At 41.2% G+C, this 22,161-nt stretch overlaps 1 protein-coding gene across 2 annotated transcripts in view; it reads right to left on the reverse strand.

The window, feature by feature from the left end:
- Positions 1-22,161, reverse strand: part of PTCH1 (patched 1) — a 77,059-nt gene that overhangs the window by 32,945 nt on the left and 21,953 nt on the right. For both annotated transcript variants that reach the window (XM_060200475.1, XM_007539873.3), the window contains exons 3-11: positions 10,487-10,676; positions 6,397-6,466; positions 6,190-6,281; positions 4,419-4,617; positions 3,898-4,019; positions 2,738-2,885; positions 1,774-1,905; positions 1,150-1,305; positions 417-515 (exon numbers count right to left, since the gene is read on the reverse strand). In XM_060200475.1, coding sequence (XP_060056458.1) covers positions 417-515; positions 1,150-1,305; positions 1,774-1,905; positions 2,738-2,885; positions 3,898-4,019; positions 4,419-4,617; positions 6,190-6,281; positions 6,397-6,466; positions 10,487-10,676 — 1,208 coding nt within the window. The remainder of the gene's footprint in view (positions 1-416; positions 516-1,149; positions 1,306-1,773; positions 1,906-2,737; positions 2,886-3,897; positions 4,020-4,418; positions 4,618-6,189; positions 6,282-6,396; positions 6,467-10,486; positions 10,677-22,161) is intronic.

Genomic DNA, 22,161 nt, shown 5'->3' on the forward strand with positions numbered 1-22,161 from the left:
AGCAGTCAAAAAACTAAAATAAAACAACTTGAAGACAGGTCAATGTATGCTCTGGAATATGAGCCTTGAAATTTTTCTAATTTGTTTATTATTAAAGTCAGAACATGTCATCTGCTTGAAACTGACATATTTAATTGAGTAGATAGAAAAGAACAATTTAAAGGGGTGACCAGGCAGTGGTGTGCAAAGACCCAAGTTCAAGCTGCCTGTCCCCACCTGCAGGAAGGCGGAGGGCGGACTTCATGGGCAGTGAAGCAGGGCTGCAGACATCGGCGTCTCTGTCTCTATCCCTCTCTACCACCCCCCCTCAATTCCTTTCTGTCCTATGAATTAAAATATATACAAACAAAAATAACATAAAAAATACTAAAAAGGGGACTTCATTTTTTAAAGCTTTCTTTCCTGTTTTCTATTACCTCAAATGGAATTCTTTTATTCTGTCCTGTTTCACTAAATGCATGGGCAAGGAGGAAAACGTCGTCTACACCAACACCAAGAGCAAGAAACGGCAAAACCTGTGGAGGAAACAGAGGATTGTGGCATTAGACATGAGGTTCAAGTCTCATTAATCTAAAGCTGTTGACAACCTTGCTGCCCAAAGCTCCAGTAGTTACCCAAAAGGTAGCTTCCATAACCCTCACAGTAAGGAACTTCATTGAATCTGATAGTTAAACCCACCAAAGCCTGGTAGTTTTAGAGCTTGCATTTCTCCTTTTTATGCTTGGCAACAATAAATGTTGAGAATGGAATTTATAAGGCTGTTAGAAATGTTGTGACGTATTTTTTCTGTGCAAAAATGTGTCATGACTTTTCCTAATGACCCAATAGCTCATCGAAAGCGGTGGTTTGTGATCCCTGGAAGAGTTACCACCAGAAACTGGTTACAACTTAAACTCTCTGCCTTCAACCCAGGTCAAATGAATAAGACACTGTGGGGGTGGGACCCAGCCTTCTAAATGACAAGCCTACTCTGACCTCTGCCCATTGCTGAGTGCTTCATTTAGAGAAAGCACTCTTCTGAGAGCTGTGGCAACCCTAGTGGAAAGGCTGGAAGACAGGTAACATAAACACAGAGAGAGGATGGTGGCTTGGTCAAGTCTAGGGAGGGGTCTTTGTCAACACACAGTGGACGGGTGGCTCTTTTAGTACCTGAGTTGTTGCAGCATTAAAGGAAATCCCGATCAATGAGCACAGGCCCAATCCTGCAGCCACTGACAGTGCAACCAACAGGACACCAGCCAGCCCCACGGCACCCTGGGACTTGGAGCAGTCCCAGCGCAACATGGTTAAACAGGCATAGGCAAGCTGCAAGCAGAACAATGGGGGAGGGAAGGGATGGAGGAATGGAGGGGAGTTGGAAGGGGGAGAGAAGGAGAGGGAGACACAAAACAAAAGCCAAACATTAGAATGTGTAAGGATTCTAATGTTTTCCCCCGCCCATCACCCCAAATCAAAAGGTAGAATTTATTACATCCAAAAACAAACAAAAATTTACATTATAGACATCACACAAATGGTACAAGTTGAAGATGGGCAAACTGCAAATGGGAAAAAAAAACCAACAACAACTAAGGTATTTACTACCACGCTAAACCGTTATGAAGCTGAGTTCTGTCTTGGATGCGTGTGAGTGTTAAGAGCAGTTAAAAAGCAGGAGCAGTCATGAAAAGGTAAAAAAAAAAAAAAAAAAAACCTTAAAAAATAAAGAAAGAAAACAAAATAAAACAATGATTCCCCACCTGCCCCATCCCCCACCGAAAACTGAATCGTTACCATAAGTAAGTAGCCACTGGCCACTCGAATGACGCTGACATCAGAGAAAGACTTCAGGATGTCATCCAGGGTTGTCGTGGTGAAGGAGAGTACCTTCTGAGTGGAGTTCTGGGGAACACTCTGATGAACCATCTGTGGTCACAACACAAGAATAAATTTCCACATGGGGTGAGTGCTCCATTGAATCTGAGCAGAAACAAGCCTTCGGGGACAGGTCCTTCCCACCCAACCCTCACTTTATTCTGATGTATCACTTATAGTTCTACATGATTTAAGTAGGGCAAGGACTGAACTTGGATCAAAATCTAGGACAGTAGAGACCATCACTAGTCACCAGTGAATATGAGACAGTGAACGGACACACCGGCCGTTGAAATTCATTCCCCAATCTTTTAAACTTTTTCTACATTTAAGAATGGCATTATGCTCTCTGAGTTATAATTCTACAGCTGGTTTGTGGTCCATAAGTTCCCAGAAAATCCAAAACAACTTACTCTTATAGGCACTCCTCCCCACCCCCTTTCATTTGCTGGCCACTTTTAAAAGGTCACATGCAGCTCAGTAGAGGTCACTGCTTGGGAAACAAAGGCTAGCTGCTGTCATATGACCCAACCAAGGGGACTGCAGCTGTGAACAGATTCTATGGTTTGCTAATGTTTTCCAGACACCTTTTCTTGCTGTCCAAGTGTTTTTAAAACACTGTTATGCTGTAGCTCTGTCTAGGGGTTCACAACTGGCAACTCAAAAAATGTTTTAGGGCATCCCAATTAGAATTAGTTATCACTTAGATATTAAGTTCAATATCAAGGAGAAGGAAATAAAAGTTTTCACCCCACTAAGTTGAAGTTTCTGTTTTGAAAAGAAATGCTAATAAAAATGTTTAAAAGCTGTTAGAAGTAGTATTTAGTTGTTTAAGAATTTGGACCCAGATTCAAAGGCAGATATCAGAAATATAGTAGTTTACCTCTACATAAGTTCTCTGCCAAGCTTCCAGGATAGCAGCTGCTTTGTCCTCATTCCAGCTGATGTGAGAGACATACTCATAGCCCTTGAAGTGTTCGTACATTTGCTTGGGGGTCATTAACTGAAACATGGTCTGTAAAGCATGGGCGCTATACAGTGTTGAAGAGGTAAGAAGACAAAAATCAGCATCCTCAGAAAGCAACCCTCACTCACTCCTAGTCATTCTTTTTTCCCTTTAAAAATTTTTTTAAAATTATCTTTATTTTTTGGATAGAGACACCCAGAAATCTAGAGGGTAGGGGGAGATAGGGAGAAAGACAGAGAAGACACCTGTAGCATTGCTTCACCACTTGTGAAGCTTTCCCCATGCAGGTGGGGACCAGGGGGCTCAAACCCAGGTCCCTGAGCATTGTAACATGTGCACTCAACCAGGTGTGCCACCACCCAGCCCCCATTCTGTCTTCTGTGAGCAAATGTTTCCATTAAAAAGGGACCTGGATCATTGTTTTTTATTTAACAGATTGAAGTGCCATATTAAAGGTGTAACCTTACAATCCTTTTACAGATATACGCCCAAATTAAATTAATAGGCAATTTCCTTTCTCGGTTTATACTCAACAAGGATAGAAGAACAGATAGCTTGAGCAGATATGCTGGGTTCAGCAGTGCTCGATGGTTTGTGCAGAAATCTCAAGGGAGAAATCACATCTGGCCCTGACACTTGATGAAGCAGAGTCCACAGTGCACAGGGGAGAATTCTGGTTCAGCGGTCAACTTCATTGGTCTTCAATAGTCTGGGACAGAGTTCAGTGCACAGCACCGGACTCTAAGTACTATAGCCAACGTCTCTTGCTTATTTTTATCCTTGCCTTGATATTCTATCTAATGAACAGATCTCAAAGCCTAGAGCCACTAACTGCTATCTTAACAACAACAACAAAAATAATAATAATAAAAAAACTCACTCTTAAAACAAAAATCCCCACAAGGTATCTTTTCAAGCTGGCCTGGCCTTCTAATGTTTCTTAATTATTACGGCAGCCAATGAGCAAGTATAATAGTTAAGTATTAATACACATTTACTTGCAGATGTCAGAAGGGAAGTTGATTTTTCAGGAAAAGAGGAAAAGATGGCAGGGATTTTCCTGTGTGCTGGATTACCTGACCAGTTTCCCAGTGCTGTTCTTGACTGTGCCACCTATAATCAATTCCTCCTGCCAGTGCATATACTTTCTGGATAATCCATGACATCCACCATTCAAAACAAGGGCCATATCAAGAGGCTGAAATAAAAAGATAGCCGTGTAATTACATAGAATTAATAGGCAGGTTGCATGCTAGAACCTAGTGCACTAAGGGCTTGTTTCTGAGAGAACACTAATAACAAGGCTGATGAGAGGCATATGGTAAATCTTAAAGCAAACTTTAGTTGTACAGATTTTAAAAAGTTGGGGAGAATGAAATCTTATAAATGAAGACTAAGGGGCCTGGGTGGTAGTGCAGTAGGTTAAGGGCACAAGGCGCGAAGCGCAAGGATTCTCTGTCTTATCCAACAACAACAGAAATGGCAACAATAGCAAGTGCAACAAAATGGGGGGGGGGAGAAGAAGACTGCAATGAAGAAGAAAAAAAAACAGTCCTTTTCTCTGTCTCTAGAGGGAAGAGTCAGGGACCATACTCACTTTGGTTGTGTTTTTGTTGGGGGCTGTAGCTGGACAATCTGGATCGGCTGGATTGAGACAGGGCCGGTCCATGTAACCATGACCAACTTCAGCCTTACTCAGCATTTCCTCCCAGCTATCCACTTGATAATTGATTTTCTTTAACTCTTCTAGGAATTCCAAAGGATCAAAATTTGTCCACTGCAAAGGAGGTTTACCTCTGTGAAAGAAATTGAGAGGTCAGACAAAGAAAAAGAAGCTTACCAGGACTTCTTCCAAAAGAAGCCCTTAGAAAACAGTAATATTGCTCCAAGGTTACATGAAGCTTTTTAGTCAAAGTTCTGGAATCACAGTATGAGATACAAATACTCCTCTCAGGGACACCTGTATGCAGGTCTAAACCAGGGACCTAACTGTTCATGAATGAAGAAGGTAAACTTTAAAAATTAACGATGTGGTGCGAAGCACAGGGACTGGTTCAAGGATCCTGGTTCCAGCCCCCAGCTCTCCACCTGTGGGGGGGTGGGGGGGTCACTTCACAGGGAGTGAAGCAGGTCTTCAGGTGTCTATCTTTCTTCTCCCTCTCTGTCTTCCCCATCTCTCTCGATTTCTTATCCAACAACAACAGCAATGGCAACAACAACAAGGGGAACAAAATGGGAAAAATGGCCTCCAGGAGAAAAAAAAAAATTATGATGGCATCCAACAATCTCTACTTGTCATTGTGTATTGTACTTCATACCTAAAATGAAGGGAATTACAATGTCAAATTAACACTTGCCAGTATATAAATGCTTTGTAAATGTCATCAATCTATAAATATGGATCTCCATTACCTTTAATAATCCCATACTTATGAGCTTTCTCTGACAGAATGGCAGCCAACCCCACCAGACCCCTGCTGCCTCTGCCATCACCGCCATCAAGGCCACCCCCACCCCACAACACACACACACTCACTTTTGAATCTGTGCTGTTGACAGACTAGAAAGGCTTTTGGCTGCCTGTTATGTGGTTCAAACCACACTGTAGCTGCTTAACCAGGCTGAAGTCATTATTCAGAATCTCCCAACCAGAAAACACAAAACCCCTTATTTCCCATCTAAAACTGTACACTGAAGGTCAGGGTATGGCCAGTGCAAATTGCTTTTGCAGATAAGTGCAAGCTAGGACAAAAAACAATAACCCAAGCACTAATTCTTACATAATTAACTGGAAATGTCTATAGTGATTAATAATAATTTTTTAAATGATGTGTTGCACGCAGTATTTAACTGCTAAATTGTGTCACATCTCCTACCCTAACCTTGAAAGGTAGCAGTTTTCCCCTTAAATATCATTAATGTGAACCCAAGAAAGGTCAGCACTTTACGTTAGAGGAAAAAAATTTTCAACATAAACTCAAAATATTTAGTTCTGACATTTACTCAGCCAGAAATTCTCTCCATAAAAATAGGCTAAACTCACAGAAAAGTCTGTCTCCCCCACAAAACTGCAGAACATTTTAGAGTTAAAATTCACAATAGAGATAATGTGCATCCTATTTGCATATAAATAGGCTGGTAAAAGTGAATGAAATTTAATGACGGCTACAGAACTTTTTTTGAAAAGAGGAAAAACATTCTACTGAAGTCCCCTTTCCTCCAACTATTCACTTAAAAAAAAATGTACAAGGAATTTCAATGTTTTCATTTCTTGTTGAAAACTGAAATAGAATAATGATAAAGAGCACCAGAAACATTCTAATGAGTTTAGCAATCATAGAAATTAGAAAACAAGCTCACATACTTACAGTAGGTATGCTGTCCCAGACTGTAACTTTGCCCCCTCCCAGAAGCAGTCCAAAGGTGTAATAATTAAACAAGGGTAAAGATATTCTATTATCTGTCAAAGTAAAAAAAAAAATAAGAAGAAGAAGAAAGAAAATACACCACAAATTAGGCTAATACATACCAATGGAGTATTTCAATTTTTTCCTATATACCAAAAGAAAACATACCTGATCCATATAGCCAGTTTCTGTGATCAGTTCTCCAGATTTGTAACACAAATGCTCCAATTTCCATTGCCTGTTAAAATTAAAAGCAGAGGCAAAAATCTCAGTGTAACAAAGTAAGGCAATTAATGCAAAATTGGAAGTATAGGACAAACGGAAAGAACTGCAATTCTGATCACTTTTAAGTACTGTCAAAATTAGCAGAACTTTTGCCAAATAGGGACCCAACAAACTAGCTTGTTTTAATGAAGAGATAATACTTTATTGTAATTAACATGCAGGGTATTTATGTAAATGAGTGTTATCAAAGCACTTGAAAAGTCTTGTTTCCTTAAGTGTTTTCTAATAATCTTGTTTACAACACTAATCTGGTTTTCTACCAATTTCAGTGCAGATAATTCAGAGCTGAATTATCAGAAATTCAAAAGAAGGGTGTACAAAATTAGTAAGGTTTACTTATATTCAGATGGCAAAAATAACTCGTTCTTGACCAACTGATCATTCATTACAAAATGAACTTTCAGGGGCTGGGTGGTGGCGCACCTGGTTGAGTGCACATGTTGCAGTACTCAGGGACCCAGGTTTGAGCCCCCAGTTCCCACCTGCAGGGGGAAAGCTTTGCAAGTGGTGAAGCAGTGCTGCCAGGTGTCTCCCTCTGTCTCTCTCCCTCTGTATAACTCCCTTTCCTTTAGATTTCTGGCTGTCTCTATCCAATAAATAAATAAAGATAATGTAAACACACACACAATGAACTTTCCTTCTGTAGACATGGCTGCCAAAATAAACTGACTTCTCACTTCAGTTTCCTTCTATTTAGAATAATATATGCACCAATCAGTGATTATGCCACCTATGCTCTCGTTAATATTAAAGAATGTTATACATGTTGATGACTTTTCGAGTATACTAGGGAGATGTCTAACTCAGACAAAAATGGTTTTGAAAGGGTAAGATGGAAAATTAAAATGAAAACTACCTCCAAGTAACTTGTCTATAATTATATAGAAGTACTTATGAAAAGGAGCGTATTGCTTTTTTTTTTTTTTTTTTTTGACCAGGGCCGGTGATAATGACCTTTCTCTCTTTAATTCAGCACAACTGATCAGATATCCTGCTTGACACCTTGTAAGCAGAGACTGTTTATGCTTTCCTAGACACACTGTCTTTTTCTTTCCCCTTCTTCTACATGAGTGATTCCTGAGGACAGGGTTTAAGTTATCCACTCAGCTATGTGTTTTTATATTTTAAAATACTGATAGTTATTTCATGGATAGGTTATTCTTTATCAGAAAACAGCTCGCCCAGTAGAGTGAACACTTTACTGTACATAAAGATCTGGGTTCAAGCCCCATAGCCACCAAATTGGAGTTCTATCCAAAGGAGAAGCTTCATAATCACTGAAGCAGTGCTGTGGTATCTTTCTTTTTTCTCTCTGTCCTTCATCTGCTATCTTGCACCAGGAGTGGGGAGATACTGCAGACATGAAGCCTCAGTGAAGTTGTGGTAAAACAAACAAACAAACAAACAAAAATTTACTCTATCCACAGGGGTTTCTGTTTTTTGGTAGCTTGTTCCAGAGCACCTTGGCTCAACAGTGATATAAGGCTCTGTGAATGTTGTATCGTCTGTGACACTGTTATTCCTGAAAAAAACCATAACCATATTTTATTTAAATTTTGATGAATTTTTTTTTTGCCTCTAGGGTTATTATCATTGGGGCTTAGTGACTGCATTATGGATCCACTGCTCCTGTAGGCTATTTTTTTCCCCCATTTCTGTTGCCCTTGTTGTTATTGCTGTTGGATAGGACAGAGAGAAATTGAGAGAGGAGGGGAAGACAGAAACTGGGAGAGAAAGATAAACACCTGCAGACCAGCTTCACCGCTTGTGAAGCGACTCCCCTGCGGGTGGGGAGCTGGGGGCTTGAAACGGGATCCTTACTCCAGTCCTTGCACTTTGCACCATGTGCGCTTAATTGAATGTTCTAATCAATATTTAGTTCCCATTTTTCATATTAAAAAACAGTGTGGCCTAAGAGATGGCACAGTGGATACAATAATGTACTCCCAAGCATGAGGTCCCAAATTCAATCCCTAGCAGCACAAGTAACAGAGTGATGTCTGTTTCTTTCTCCCTCTCCTCTTATCTTTTCATTAATAAATAAAGTCTATGGGGCACGGGTAGATAGCATAATAGTTATGACTCTCATGTCTGAGGCTCTAAAATCCCAGATTCAATCCCCTGTACTACCATAAGCCAGAGCTGAGCAGTGCTCTGGTAATTAAAATAAATAAATAAATAAAGTCTTAGGAAAAAAAAAAAAGAGAGATGGGTTGAACTTTATGCCGAGTTATTTATTCTTTAAAGTTCATGCCAACACGTAAAAATTATCTAGATCTACCTCAGTTCAGGAAAGTGATTTCATTCTACAGCTATATTCATACTGTCTAAGTATGCTGACAAGGTCTCTCAGTATTCATTTATTCTTACCAGAGCACTGATATGCTCTAGGGACTGAACCTGGGGTTTTGGAACCGCAAGCATGACAGTCTCTTTGCATAATCTACCCCTGCCTTGATAAGGCCTTTCAAAATGAGGATCTTGTTATACTAAGAATGCAAGAATATTTTATAATAGGCAAAGGATATCTATTTTCAGGGAATTTACAGACCTCGTCTGCACTGCTTCCCGCATAAAAACTAGACTATAAGGACAGTGATAAGTGTTCCACTCTAGCTTGCCTGGTGAAGGCAGTAAGGCACCTCCTTATATTTTCCAAAGTCCTTTCACACATGTATTTGATGTGGCTACTGTTTGGAGAACTTTCTGACAATAACATGATCATAAACCTAGTTTATAAGGAGGCAACAAAAATGTTCCAAACGTGATTTGTCCACGCAATGCTATTCCTTTGGAGCTCTAGCTATCTCTAGCTATCCTTGAGTCAGTCTAGTTAAGTCCATGGAAAACAGTGCTCACTTGAGCAGCACATATACTAAATCCATGGAGAATAGAGGTTAAAGCATAAACAAGTAGAAATATTTCTTCTTGGCCACTGGATATATGCCTATACTTTACTTCCTGATCTTCCCTGTAAAATTAATTAATTAATTAGTTAATTAATTAATTAATAAGTCACTGTTGTCCAACAGTTATGAGGTGATTAAATGTCATGGGAATGGAATGGTCTTTAGGTAAATGACAGCTCAGTGGTCTTACAGAAATGAGGCTTAATAATAGCCAACTTAATAGATCAGGGAGAAGATGGAGTTTAAAATAATCAATGCAGGCACTCTGAGCTTTATCCCCTGATCTAAATACTGGGGGATAAAAATGGACAGTATGGGGGGGTCAGGTGGTAGCGCAGCGGGTTAAGTGTATGGGGTGCAAAGTGCAAGGACGGGTGTTAAGGATCTTGGTTCGAGCCTCTGGGGTCGCTTCACAAGCGGTGAAGCAGGTCTGCAGGTGTCTATCTTTGTCTCCCCCTCCTCTCTCCATTTCTCTTTGTCCTATCCAACAATGAGGACAACAACGACAATAATAACAACAACAACAATAAAACAGCAAAGGCAACAAAAGGGAAAATAAATTTAAAAAAGAAAGACAATATGTGCTCCCTGCCCAGCAAAACCTTTGCAGGTTTTATTTTGTAAAGATGCACATGAATACATCTTACTCTGCCTGTAGGCAATGAACTCACTTCAGGGGTTCAACTCCCTATTTATTTGCTGTGTGATACATGAAAATTGTCTGGAGTTCATAGGTCAACCAAAGGCAATTCAAAAATGGAACTATTCAAAGTTATTTTAAGCACAGAAACCTTTGTAGAAGGAATGCATAGCAAGACAGCCAAGTTGCTACTTGAAGAATTAAATTTGCTTGAGTACAGTGTCAAGATACTTACTTACTCCATATTGTAAAATAATATAAAATAATGCATTAGATTATAATATACTCCAGGGATGAAATCAAGATTTTAAATGGTCACTTCACTAGAAAACTTTAAAAACCATCACACTAAGTGTATTTCCAGGGCAACCGTCTTTATTCAAAGATAAGGGCCTGAACCAGTAGCCTCTTCTTATAGTCATACCTGTTGTACATATACACATGGACTCGGCTGGCCTGCAGTGCTGAGTCCAAGTGCTGTCGAAGTGCTTCTGTGGTCAGGACGTTAGCACCTTCTTCTTTTGGGGTTTGAATCATGAGTTGAGGATTGAACATTGCCTCTTCTCCAATCTTCTGGCGAGTATAATTCAATTCACGACTTACTCGACCACCAACTGACAAACAGGTATAGGGTTCAATTAGAACAACAAAGTCTCCCCTACAAGTTCACATTACACCTGCTACCTCACTAAGATATATAGGATATACAATAAAAGGTCATGAGAATGGATGTCCAGTGTTTCGGTTACTTCATTTTATCATTGCAGGCAATGCTAACTTTACCAATAGCAAACATGCAAAAAACTCACATAACCTATTAAACTGTCTGTCACATGTTCACACCTAATGGATTAGTGAGTGGAGTACTTTGTAACTAAAGCACCATATGTAGTAAGGGGGAGGGGAAGGAAAACAGACTTTCCCCCCCTTCAGACCAGACCAAATACCTTGTTACAATTTCTTTCACTTGTATAAACAATGTGGCCCCAGCAGCACATTTTAAGATAAATGGCTTCAATTTACACTCTTCTCCTAAATAATCTGGCAAAGGTAACAAGGAAATGTCTCTCCTTGTGGAAAAAGAAACAAGGGGAGGTGGCAAATGTGTGTTCAACCCAAAACTTGCCAGGAGAAGACAAATAATATGATTCACATCATATGTTCATGGGGAAATCCCACTTGAAAGGAACCCAATGCATCAGCCATGGCCTTCTTGGGAAGTCCGGAACCTGGCTCCATCAGATTCACCTGGTCAGTAGCCAGAAAACACAGATGCCAAGTTCTGAACTGCCCTGGGCAGGCAGCCTGTATTCTGGAAGAACCCCCGGTGACTGAACCTGCCCAAGCACTAGCCCAGCTCTCTCTAAATCAGAGCACCCAAGTATAACTGATGGTGTTGACGCACACTGCTTTTTTGTCTTCTTCTTCACTCAGGTCCAAGGCTGTATCTTAATTATGTTTTTACACCAAGTCAAACTCAAGATGCTAAACTGACTGGGAGGTCTGGCAAGCACTTTCTCACTAGGACAAGTGAATATGAATGAGAGTTATGACTTAAGAACTCAAATTAAAAAGCCAAGGATAAAGGCTATGCTGAACTATGGAGGAAGGAGACAGATTAAGCAAACAGAAAAGAAATCCTAGAGACCACCTCTTCCTCTCAAGTGTTACTGAATAGTTCCTAAACTTACTGATATGTTAAATGCTAACTTAAAGCCTTCAATCACAGATTTTTTTTTTTTTTTAGTTTTTTGTTTATTAACTTTATTTGATAGAGACAGCCAGGAGTCGAGAGGAAGGGAGATACAGAGAGGGCGAGAGACAGAGACACCAGTAGCCCTGCTTCACTCAAGGAGCGTTCCCCCTGAAGGTGGGGACCAGAGGCTTGAACCCCACACTCAACCCGATGAGCCACCACCTGGCCCCCAATTATCACTTTGAAAGAACTACCAGTGATCATTACAACTTCCCCATAAGGAAGATTCCTTTCCTTCAAATTTAGTATTCAGGGACAAACATTTGGCTTGGATAAGTGAATAAGTAATGGGAACTGTGGTTTGTTTAGCTGTCTTGGAATATTTTATAAATGCATGGCTTGAATAAAACACAAGTAAAATTCTCATTAGAAAAAAAAACAGTACAGGTTCATAGATTGGCAGGGTCAACTGTGCGGGTTCACGGTTCACAATGGTGAAAGTCATTCGGTGAAGTGAGACTGAACATACATACACTGTGTATTAGAGGAAGTAGAGAAGATAGGTGGAGGAGGAGGAGAAGGGGAAAATGGGGAGAACAGGGAATGGAGAATGGGGGAGAGGAGGTACAAAACAGAAAACTGAATGACTGGTTTTCAAAAGTATTGACTCCCTGTGCAGAAAACTTTTGACAAATGCCCTGGGGAAATTGCTAGGGACTTAGCAATCAATTTGAAGTTAAAGACCATATAGAAAAATATTGGGGGTTGGGGAGAGAACAAGCAACAGATGATAAATTTACATAAAACCTTCACATGATAAATGTACATAACAACTTTCCTAGAAGCTTCACTAAAGCTGCCTGCAGGAAGGGTCTCAACTCTTCAAGTAGGAATCACAGTGCACTACGTATTTCAACCAATTAACTAATGGATTGAACTAGATTCAACTCAACCCACACTTCTCTATAGGAAAGTAATAAGAAAAAACTGCTTTAGATTAAAAAGCCAACCTCCAACAAATCTCAAAGAAAAAAAAAAACGATACTCTAGGGGTTACTTCTAAAAGCTACAGAAGCTACACACTCAAACAGAAACTCCAAATAATCTCTGTAGTTAACCTCTTCTTATTTTCTGCCTATTTGATAAAAAAAAAAGTACCAAATCTATAAATCATTTCTATTCCTACCCTTCTCTTAAATAACATACAAATAATAATAATAAAACTCTTTTTGAAGTTCAAATTTTCAGGTGTATTAAACCAGAAGATAAAAAACACAGTCTATGAGACATACTTTCAGCAAAGTGGCCACCTGAGACAAGTGAGTAGAGTGCAAGATTGATGCTGCTGAGGCTAACTTCTGACCATGTTCTTCTGGACCAATGGATAGTGACAGGTTATTATACCACATGGCTTTTCAGATATGATGCAATTTCTGATAAGATACAGAATGTACCTTGGGGATTCCATCTCTCTCTTTGGGGGAGCAGGGGGGTGTTCTAATATGTGTGTATTAAGTACCATATTTTAATGAAAGGGTATCTGTTATGCTTCTGAACTTGAAAACCTTTTTGTCTTTCCAATACTTTGCTGCAGTTATAAGGTTATAACTCTGCTACCATGATAATCAGTTTCAACCAAGACTGTCATATAGGTGGAGCAGAGCAACTAGAGCTTAAAAGATCTGGACTTCTAAAGTTTGTTCAACAATCTATCCTGTGTCCTAGTTATTTTTGAGTGCTGTTAAACTGTTCATCATATATACTACATGACTACTTTTCACTTAGCATTTAAAATATTTCACAAAATAGCGAATGACTATTATTTTTTTTTCATTTTCTATTTGTGATTGATAGTGGGTTACAAAGATTGTAAAACACACTGAATGACTGTTTTAAAGTTTTGCTGACATCCACTTTATTTGACAAGTAGTAACTGACCACTTAAATTCATTCATCCACTGAGCACGTTACTTTCTAAGCAGGGAGATGACGTGGTGGACAAGACCAGTAGCATATTCTCTGCTCCAAGGGTTCACTATAAGGAAATCTTCTGCCATGACAAGAGCTATGGAGGCATTAAACACAGCAATGCCACGTGTACTATAGGGTGGCAGGGGAGGAGAAAGGCTGACTGAAGTGATTAAGGAATAAGAGTTGAGGGAAACTTTTCTGGGCAGTGGAAACAGCTATTGCAAAGCCCTCAGGAGAGAAACTAGGTGCTTGTACAGTTCGAGCTTGGTGAAACCACAATTACGTCATTCACTTGGTTGCATGGTAGACTTAGCTCCTTCTCAGGTATAACAGTGTCACAGACTATACGGCATTCACAGAGCCTTATGTCACTCTTCAGCCAAGGTGCTCTGGAACAAGCTCCCCAAAACAGAAACCCCTTTGGAGAGAGTAATTTTATGAACTAGTCTTGATATTTGCGACCCTAGCAAATGTCTATCCTAAATCATAGCTGAGTGACAACCCAAAGCTGTTCCTTATCTTGCCAGCTCCTCCCCCCGCCACACACACACCATGTAGCAGTGTGCCAATCTCTGCTTTCAGGAAGGCCCACACACCTGATTTCAAATGAGTGAAACTGCAATTGGGATGAGTTGAGGGCTATGGGGAAGGGCTTTCTCCCATCTCTTTGTCATTTTTTAATGTCAAAGACCTTTATTATTTTTAAAGTAATAGAATGTTCATGAAATATTGCAAGTTACATTTGATTACGATGCAGAATGAAGTATAAGACTCAGGATTATGGTCAAGGTCCTCTATTACTTTCAAAATCACATAATGCTTGTAAGATACTGCAAGTTGGGGCCAGGTGGTGGGGCACCCAGTGGAGCGCGCGCGCGCACACACACACACACACACACACACACACACACTAGCATGCAGAAAGACCCAGGTTCAAGCCCCTTAGCCACCACCTGCATGGGGGGAGCTTCATTAGTGGTGAAGCAGTACTGCAGGTGTCTCACTCTCTTTCTTCTCAGTGTATATCTGTCCCTATCCAAAATAAATAAATAAAATAAAAATATTTATGGTCTGGGAGGTGGTGCAATAGAGGAAGCATAGGACTCTTAGGTTTGAGATCCCAAGTTCAATCCTTGGCATCACATGTACCAGAGTGATATCTGTCCCCTCTCCTCCAGTCATTAAGAAATAAAAACTTATTATTAAGAATTTTCTTTCTTTTTTTTTTTTTTGCCTCCAGGGTTATTGCTGGGGCTCGGTGCCTGCACTACAAATCCACTGTTCCTGGAGGCTGTTCCCTTTTGTTGCCCTTGCTGTCATTGTTGTTGGATAGGACTAAGAGAAATGGAGAAAGGAGGAGAAGACAGAGGGGGAGAGAAAGATAGACACCTGCAGACCTGCTTCACTGCTTGTGAAGAGTCTCTCTCCCCTGCAGGTGGGGAGCGGGGGGCTCGAACCAGGATCCTTAAACTGGTCTGTGCACTTCGCACCCTGTGCGCTTAACCCAGTGTGCTACCACCTGACCCCAAGAATTTTTTTTAAAGTGAAAGTTATTTTTTACTGAGCAGAACAAACTCTAAGAGTCAGTATTTGTGATGTAGATGTCGGCATACTGGCAGCTACATGTGAATAGATGCGGCTGCTACTTGGTGGCTTTTAATATTTCTGCAATGAACACACTGAAAGACTTGATGCGAGGCCCGTCATCCAGTAGAGCACACATCTTTCTGTGTGAGACCCTGGACTCAAGCTCTAGCATCACAAAGGAACACTACAGGTGGCCCCTAACAAGTTCTGTGAACAGTGGTGTAGTGACAATGTTCTACTCCTCTTAATAAATAACTAAATAAAAATGATGGAAAATTGGGTCAGGAAGATTGCTCTGTAGTGTTGTGCATGTGTCAAGTGAGGCCCTGGATTCATCCTCCAGTTCCAGGGCCACACGCATACTTCTACATAACAAAAAGAGAAACATACAGAATATATATATATATAGTATGCTCAAGTCTACTTCTTTCCCTTCCTTCAAATGCAACAAGAAAATCTAACCTCTTAGAACAACACTCAGAAAAATGTCATCTCAGGACTCCGGGACACAAAGTAACCTCTTATACTTGTGTGGTATGTTCTATTAGCAAAGGGATTCCACACCCATAGTTTACTTTTAAGTGTTTAGTTCAGTGTGGCACCTCGTCAAGTCAGGACATGCAGGACTAGACAGGCTATGGCTATGACAATGAGGATATGAAGACCTGGGTCTGACTGCCAGCACTGTCACTTTGTCACTGAAATTTGGAGTAAGTCCTTGCAATAGCTGAGCATCAGTATTCTTCTGTATCCAACAGGACAAAACAAGCTACTACTAACCTTGTAGAAATGTCTAAGGACTGATATTGTGAAATTTCTCAAACCTTTAACCAAGGGCTGAGCAGACACCCACTGAGGGCATCACCATCCTTCCTTTACAGAGCAGGGAGTCTGGGTTGAGCTGGCCCAGGCAAAACTGACTTCAGTGCTTTAAGTTGGCTGACTGCTGAGCAACAGCGGAAGGAAAACCTAAGAGTGCCAAGTTCTACCGGCCAGACTATGGTCACCACTAGGCATTAGATTACCTAAAATTATTATATAGGACAAATGACTGTATTTTATTTCAAGGATAACAACAATGCCTCTTCATTCTTTTAGTGTTTGTTAGGTATGATGTATGCACTTGTGCTTTTTATGAGAGTAGGCAGGACTATTAAGAGAAAAGCCTGAGCTCAGTTTAGCTCTGGCATGTGCAGTGCCAGGAATCAAGCACACATGCAAGTCCTGTGCTCTACCACTAAGCTGTTTTGCCAGTCTTGCTTCCCTTTTTTAAAAAGACATTTATTTATTTATGTTCCCCTTTTGTTGACCTTTTTGTTTTTTACTGTTGTTGTAATTGATGTCGTCGTTGTTGGATAGGACAGACAGAAATCGAGAGAGGAGGGGAAGGCAGAGAGGGGACGAGATAGACACCTGCTTCACTGCCTGTGAAGTACCTCCCCTGCAGGTGGGGAGCTGGGTGCTTGAACCGGGATCCTTATACGCCAGTCCTTGCACTTTGCTCCATGTGCGCTTAACCCGCTGTGCTACTGCCCAACTCCTGTCTCTCTTATTTTTCAATGCTACTAAAGAGATCTAGCTTTTCCCATAAGATATGTGAACAGACCCCAATTTCTTTCAGGCCCCTGAAAAGCTTGGTTTTAAGGGGGCAGCAGAGATGCCAAGCAATCCTGAGTCTTTTCACCTCCAGATTCTGCTCTCTTTTTCTCCAGGAATAAGACAAGCTTAAACCTGAGCTTTGAGAAAGAGAAACAAGAGTAAGAGAAAAAAAAAAAAAAAAAAAAAGCCAAAAAAACACACAAACAAAATGTCTGAGAAATCTTTCACTGAGGTCTGCTGGTCCTTTCTTCCAAGTCAAAATTAAGGATGATTTTCCAGAGTCAGGAAACAACTTCACCCAGGGGCCACTGCTCTTGTAACCGTCTCCTATGCTTTGGGTCCTCAGCACAGCCTTGCACACAGAGCATAATAAACATCTACAGTATTCATGCAAAAAGCTCTAGCAGAAATTTATTGTGATTCACATAAAGATGATCCTGCAAGAATGGAAGTTTCTTTCCCAATAAATTCTGGTCCCTTTCAGAGAGGCGGTGTTTGCTGTCTACTCACCTCGATGCACCCAGGCATAGGATACACATTCAGTGTGTCAGATGAACAAATGAGCAGCCTCAATACAGCCTTGGGAACAGGCAGTCATCTGTATAAGATATTAATTCTCCCCCCAAAGCCTGCAAAAGTCAATCAGTCAAAACAAATGACCCTTTCAGCCTGAAAAGTACCCACTCAGAGTCCAATTAGGAAAATGAAGTGTGTGTATATGCAAGCGTAGCATTTGCATTTGATTAATCCCGTGAATCATCTAATAGCCTCAAGAGAGGGTTTTCATTCCTTCTAGTTGTTTCAGGTCCTTCCTTCAATGTTGTGATTATTGCAAAAGTGAAGAACTACAAATGCCTAAAAATGGTGTCACTGCAAAATTAACTTCAACATGTTGTATAAACTAAAAAATAAAATAATAATGAAGACTTAGTAATTTGGGCTGAAATTGAGTAAATTGGCTCAAAACTCATGGTTCTCTTTTATTCATGACTAGCCAATTCCTGCTTAAGCTTCTGGGCTGTTTTTCTCATTGTGGGATGGTACCTTTGGGTACTGTCATGGGAAAATGCTGGAGTCAGATTGTCCAAAGATAATCTGCCTTCGTGAAGTGAGTCTAGTAAGATGAAAACCACAAAAAATAAAGGTCAGAGTAGGATTCATCCCTACCCCTCCCTGGGGAAGGTGCAGGGCTCTGGAGAGGTAGTAACGGGCTCAGAGCATGAGTCTGCTACAAGCCCCCACACCAGCTGTTTGTGGTGCCATCTGTTACTGCCTGAGCTGTTTCCTCTGAATGGCTGTCCCTGAAGCTACCCACTTATCCTGTCAGAAACAATCAGGTCAGCCCACTGCTCTGTTAGCACTGAACCTGCTGCTAACCAGATTCCTTCTACCTGATACTTCGTACTTGGCCACCAGCTTACAAGATAACAATGCAACTGTTGGGAGATCCAGTATTCGGTGGTCATTTGTTGTGATGACCAAGGAAGACATTAGTTAACCCCACCAAAGACAGGCCAAGTAAAGTCCTAGCCTACAGACCCAGAATATTCCTGGTTTCCATCCAGCAGGACAAAGCAGAGTAGCAATGTCCTCTATCTTTTCCTTCATACTTTCCTGGCTGGGAGTTACCCTGGGTTCTCCCAAGACTTCACCTTAATGCCACAAGCAGACAGATGCAACCCCAAGTCCTTTACTTACTTTTTTCCCCCCTGTGAAGAAGGGAGCAAAAAGGGCCCTCCAAGAGTGGTAAGGTGAGACCTGGAAGAAAAAACCCACTTCACCCAAAACCATGTGTATGGCTAGTTATCCAGATCAAAGTTCTTAAAGAAGGACTGCTGAAGTCTTCATTAAAACAAACAAACAAAAAACCCAAAAAAACAACAGAGGGCTGCCAAGACAGCTCACTTGGATCGGACACCTACTTTCTCATAAGCATGACCCACACAACACTGAGGAAACTTCAGCGCTGTGATAGTTTTTCCTTCTCTGTTTCTTACCCTGAAAAAAAAAAGGTTGGTTTGGAGCAGAGAAACCCCAGTGACAAGGACAACGAAAGAAATCTAAACAAACAAACAAACAAACAAGCAAACCAAAAGCAAAGCAGTAAGAACAAAATCCCTGTGTTTGCAGGCAGTGGCCATCACAGCATTCAGCCTGTTGTATAACATTACCCTCAGCTCTCTTCTCCTAGCTCCTATGGGGCTGACATCACCTCTCAGTTCCCAACAGTCTTCCTGTCATTATTCGGCCACGCCTCACACTCACTGGTCTCTGAAATGAACACGCTGAAGGCAGAAGACAAGGCAAGCCCCCGCCCTCACAGGCAGGCTCTGGCCTCTGTGGAGCACCACTTGCTGGCCCTGGTTCTCTCCAGCATTCATACTTTCTTCTGCATCTGTACAGGGAGATGCCCATCACTGGGGGCCACTTTCACGATTTTGTCGCCATCAGGATTAACTGGATTACTAGACTGATGCATAAGGACCCCCTGGTGCCCTGAGGAAGTTTCATCACCAGGTCAGCATGGTGTGAACTATATCCTGTCACCACCACTTCTTATAGCGACCAACCAAAAAATAGGGGAGGAGGGCAGGGGGAAAAATGCTTTGAACACAAAACACATGAACGCGTCATAGCAATAAATTCCCCCCATGGTGCATTTTTCAAGGGCATGAGCCATTCAGGACCATCCTTTCAAACAAGAAACCTACTGACTCTTTTCTTATTGATAAAGAAATCTAATGGGTTCGATAGTGGTGGTAAGCACAGCTGCCCTAGAAAACACAAAGAAACTTCTAGCCCTTGCTAAAACCAGTCAAGCAATTTGGGAAGTGCCTCACTCTTAGAACCTTTGATTATGTTTAAAGTAAGCCAACAAACACCTCGAGATACGTCAATTCCCATTCTTCTAAAGGACAATCCAGTAGGATACTCCCCTTTAATGACATGGGGGGAAAATGTGGGTAGGAGGGATGGAGGCAATGGGAGTGGGGGTGAGACTAAGAGTAAGGTGAGGAGAAGCACAAGTCTTTTGAAAGGCAGTCACTGAAACTTGTCCTCTGGGGAAATCATTTGGCCCGTTTACCTTCCCAAAGTCTCATCCTGGTCACTACTCATACAGACTCCGTATGAAGTAAACAGAGAAAAGTAAAATGCTTTCTGCATATGTGTGTGTGAGTGTGTGTGCACAACTGTATGTGTTTTACAGAACAGTGTCTCTTGCACAGAACTGGGCTGTTCCATCAAAGCCGTATCTGTTATATTTCTGTCTTTCTCTTCTGTTTGGCGTATTCACCAACAAGAGAAAAGGAGGTAAGCTTTGGCGGCCCTGACCTGCAGCTGGAACACAATACTTTCGCACAGCCCTGCCGACCCCTGACATAAATTTTACACCGCAGCTGGCATTTACACACTCAGCATTACCATATGTATAGCTGCTCAGTGCTAATTATGCTAATCACCTGTCTAACTCGCTGCAGCGAAAAATGGTTGTATTTAGCAGTCCAGTGCCTACCAATGCAGCTTACTGTGTGGCTGAAATGTACATTCAGACGGCCCTGAATGGCAAGATTTTTCCACGTTGCTGGCTACATTCAGGCCTCAGAAAAATTTATTCAAGTCAACTGGTTTCGGTCCGCAACAAAAAAGTTACGAGAAAAAAGTGAGTGTGTTCTTGCCCTAACATTCTGGATCTGCTTGCAAGCAAAATGATAAATCAATTGGTGTGGGAAACAAAAAGAGAGAGAGATTTCTTTTGGGAGCCATGTGAAACTGTAGCCTATTAAAAAAAAGAAAAAGAAAAAAAAAGGGTCATCCCATTCCCCAAATCTCTAGAAAGAGCAGTTAATAGATATTTAGCTTTAATCCCAATTCTCTCAGATTGCAGGCTTTGTTTGCAATTCAGTCAGATATAAAATGTGTATTTTTTTTTCTCTGAATCCTGTGGGCTCAAATGATGGTATCACCATTTGTCATTTTTTATTTATTACAACAACCTGTGGACATGGGCAGGGGAGAAGACAGGTAAGAAGAATTTAAAATTTCCAAGGCAGCTAGGGGGGAAAAAAAAGTTACCTTCTTTCAGATAGCCTCTATTTAAAAAGACACTGTGCAATATTTGCATCTATTTGGTGAAGTTTTTTCCTTTTTCCACCAAAGGGCAAAGCAAGTAAGGGAATGTGTGGGGGGGGGGGGTGAGGGAGGGAGAATAAAGAAGCCTACATATCCCTTAATCTCAAAATATCTGTGGTATCATCACTATTTCTAAAAAAAAAAAAAAAAAAAAAAAGCCATTTTCTAGGACCACACCACAGAATGGATTTCTTTTTTTTTAATATTTATTTATTCTCTTTTGTTGCCCTTGTTGTTTTATTGTTGTAGTTATTGATGTCGTCGTTGTTGGATAGGGCAGAGAGAAATGGAGAGAGGAGGGGAAGACAGAGAGCGGGAGAGAAAGACAGACACCTGCAGACCTGCTTCACCGCCTGTGAAGCGACTCCCCTGCAGGTGGGGAGCCGGGGGCTTGAACCCGGATACCTGCGCCGGTCCTTGTGCTTTGCGCCACCTGCGCTTAACCCGCTGTGCTACCACCCGGCTCCCTCAGAATGGATTTCTTAAGCTGAAATAATGCAGACTGTTTAAATCATTCCACAAATTTAAGCTTAAAACCCATTAACTCACAAGATGCCTTTACATTAAAAACACTGAAGGGGGGAGGAGAGGCAGCATGATAGTTAACCTGGTAGGGAACCTGCCCTGCCATGTGTTTAACCCAGGTTCATACCCCTGGCTTACCACATGGAGTATCTGGGGAGTGGGGTAAAGGTGGGAAGATTTAGTGCTGTAATAAGTCTCCTGGCCCCCCACCACCCTCTGAGAGCAGTGAGGTTTGGACAATGCAAAGGAAAAAATAAACAAAAATCCTGAAGTGAATCAGTCTAAGACTTGCTTTGTATTAGGTCATGTGGATGCACAGATAACACCCAGACCTTCAAATTGCCTTGAACTAACTGCCTGCAGCAGTGGCAAAAGACAGCTCCAGAGGGTGGCCCCAAAATGCCTATTTACTTTCTTATTTCCAAATGAGGAGCTTAAATTTAGAAACAGGGAACAAACTGGAAGGCTACTTATTTTTGCAAGCTTATCTTGAGCTATCTACCATCCACAGTAACCTCCCCCCAATCCCCACCAAACACCAGAGCAATTTTGTGATGATGGTTCAGCCATCCTTTCACATAGAAGGTACC

This window comes from Erinaceus europaeus, chromosome 10 (assembly GCF_950295315.1).
Source record: "Erinaceus europaeus chromosome 10, mEriEur2.1, whole genome shotgun sequence".
In the NCBI taxonomy this organism is placed as follows: Eukaryota; Metazoa; Chordata; class Mammalia; order Eulipotyphla; family Erinaceidae; genus Erinaceus; species Erinaceus europaeus.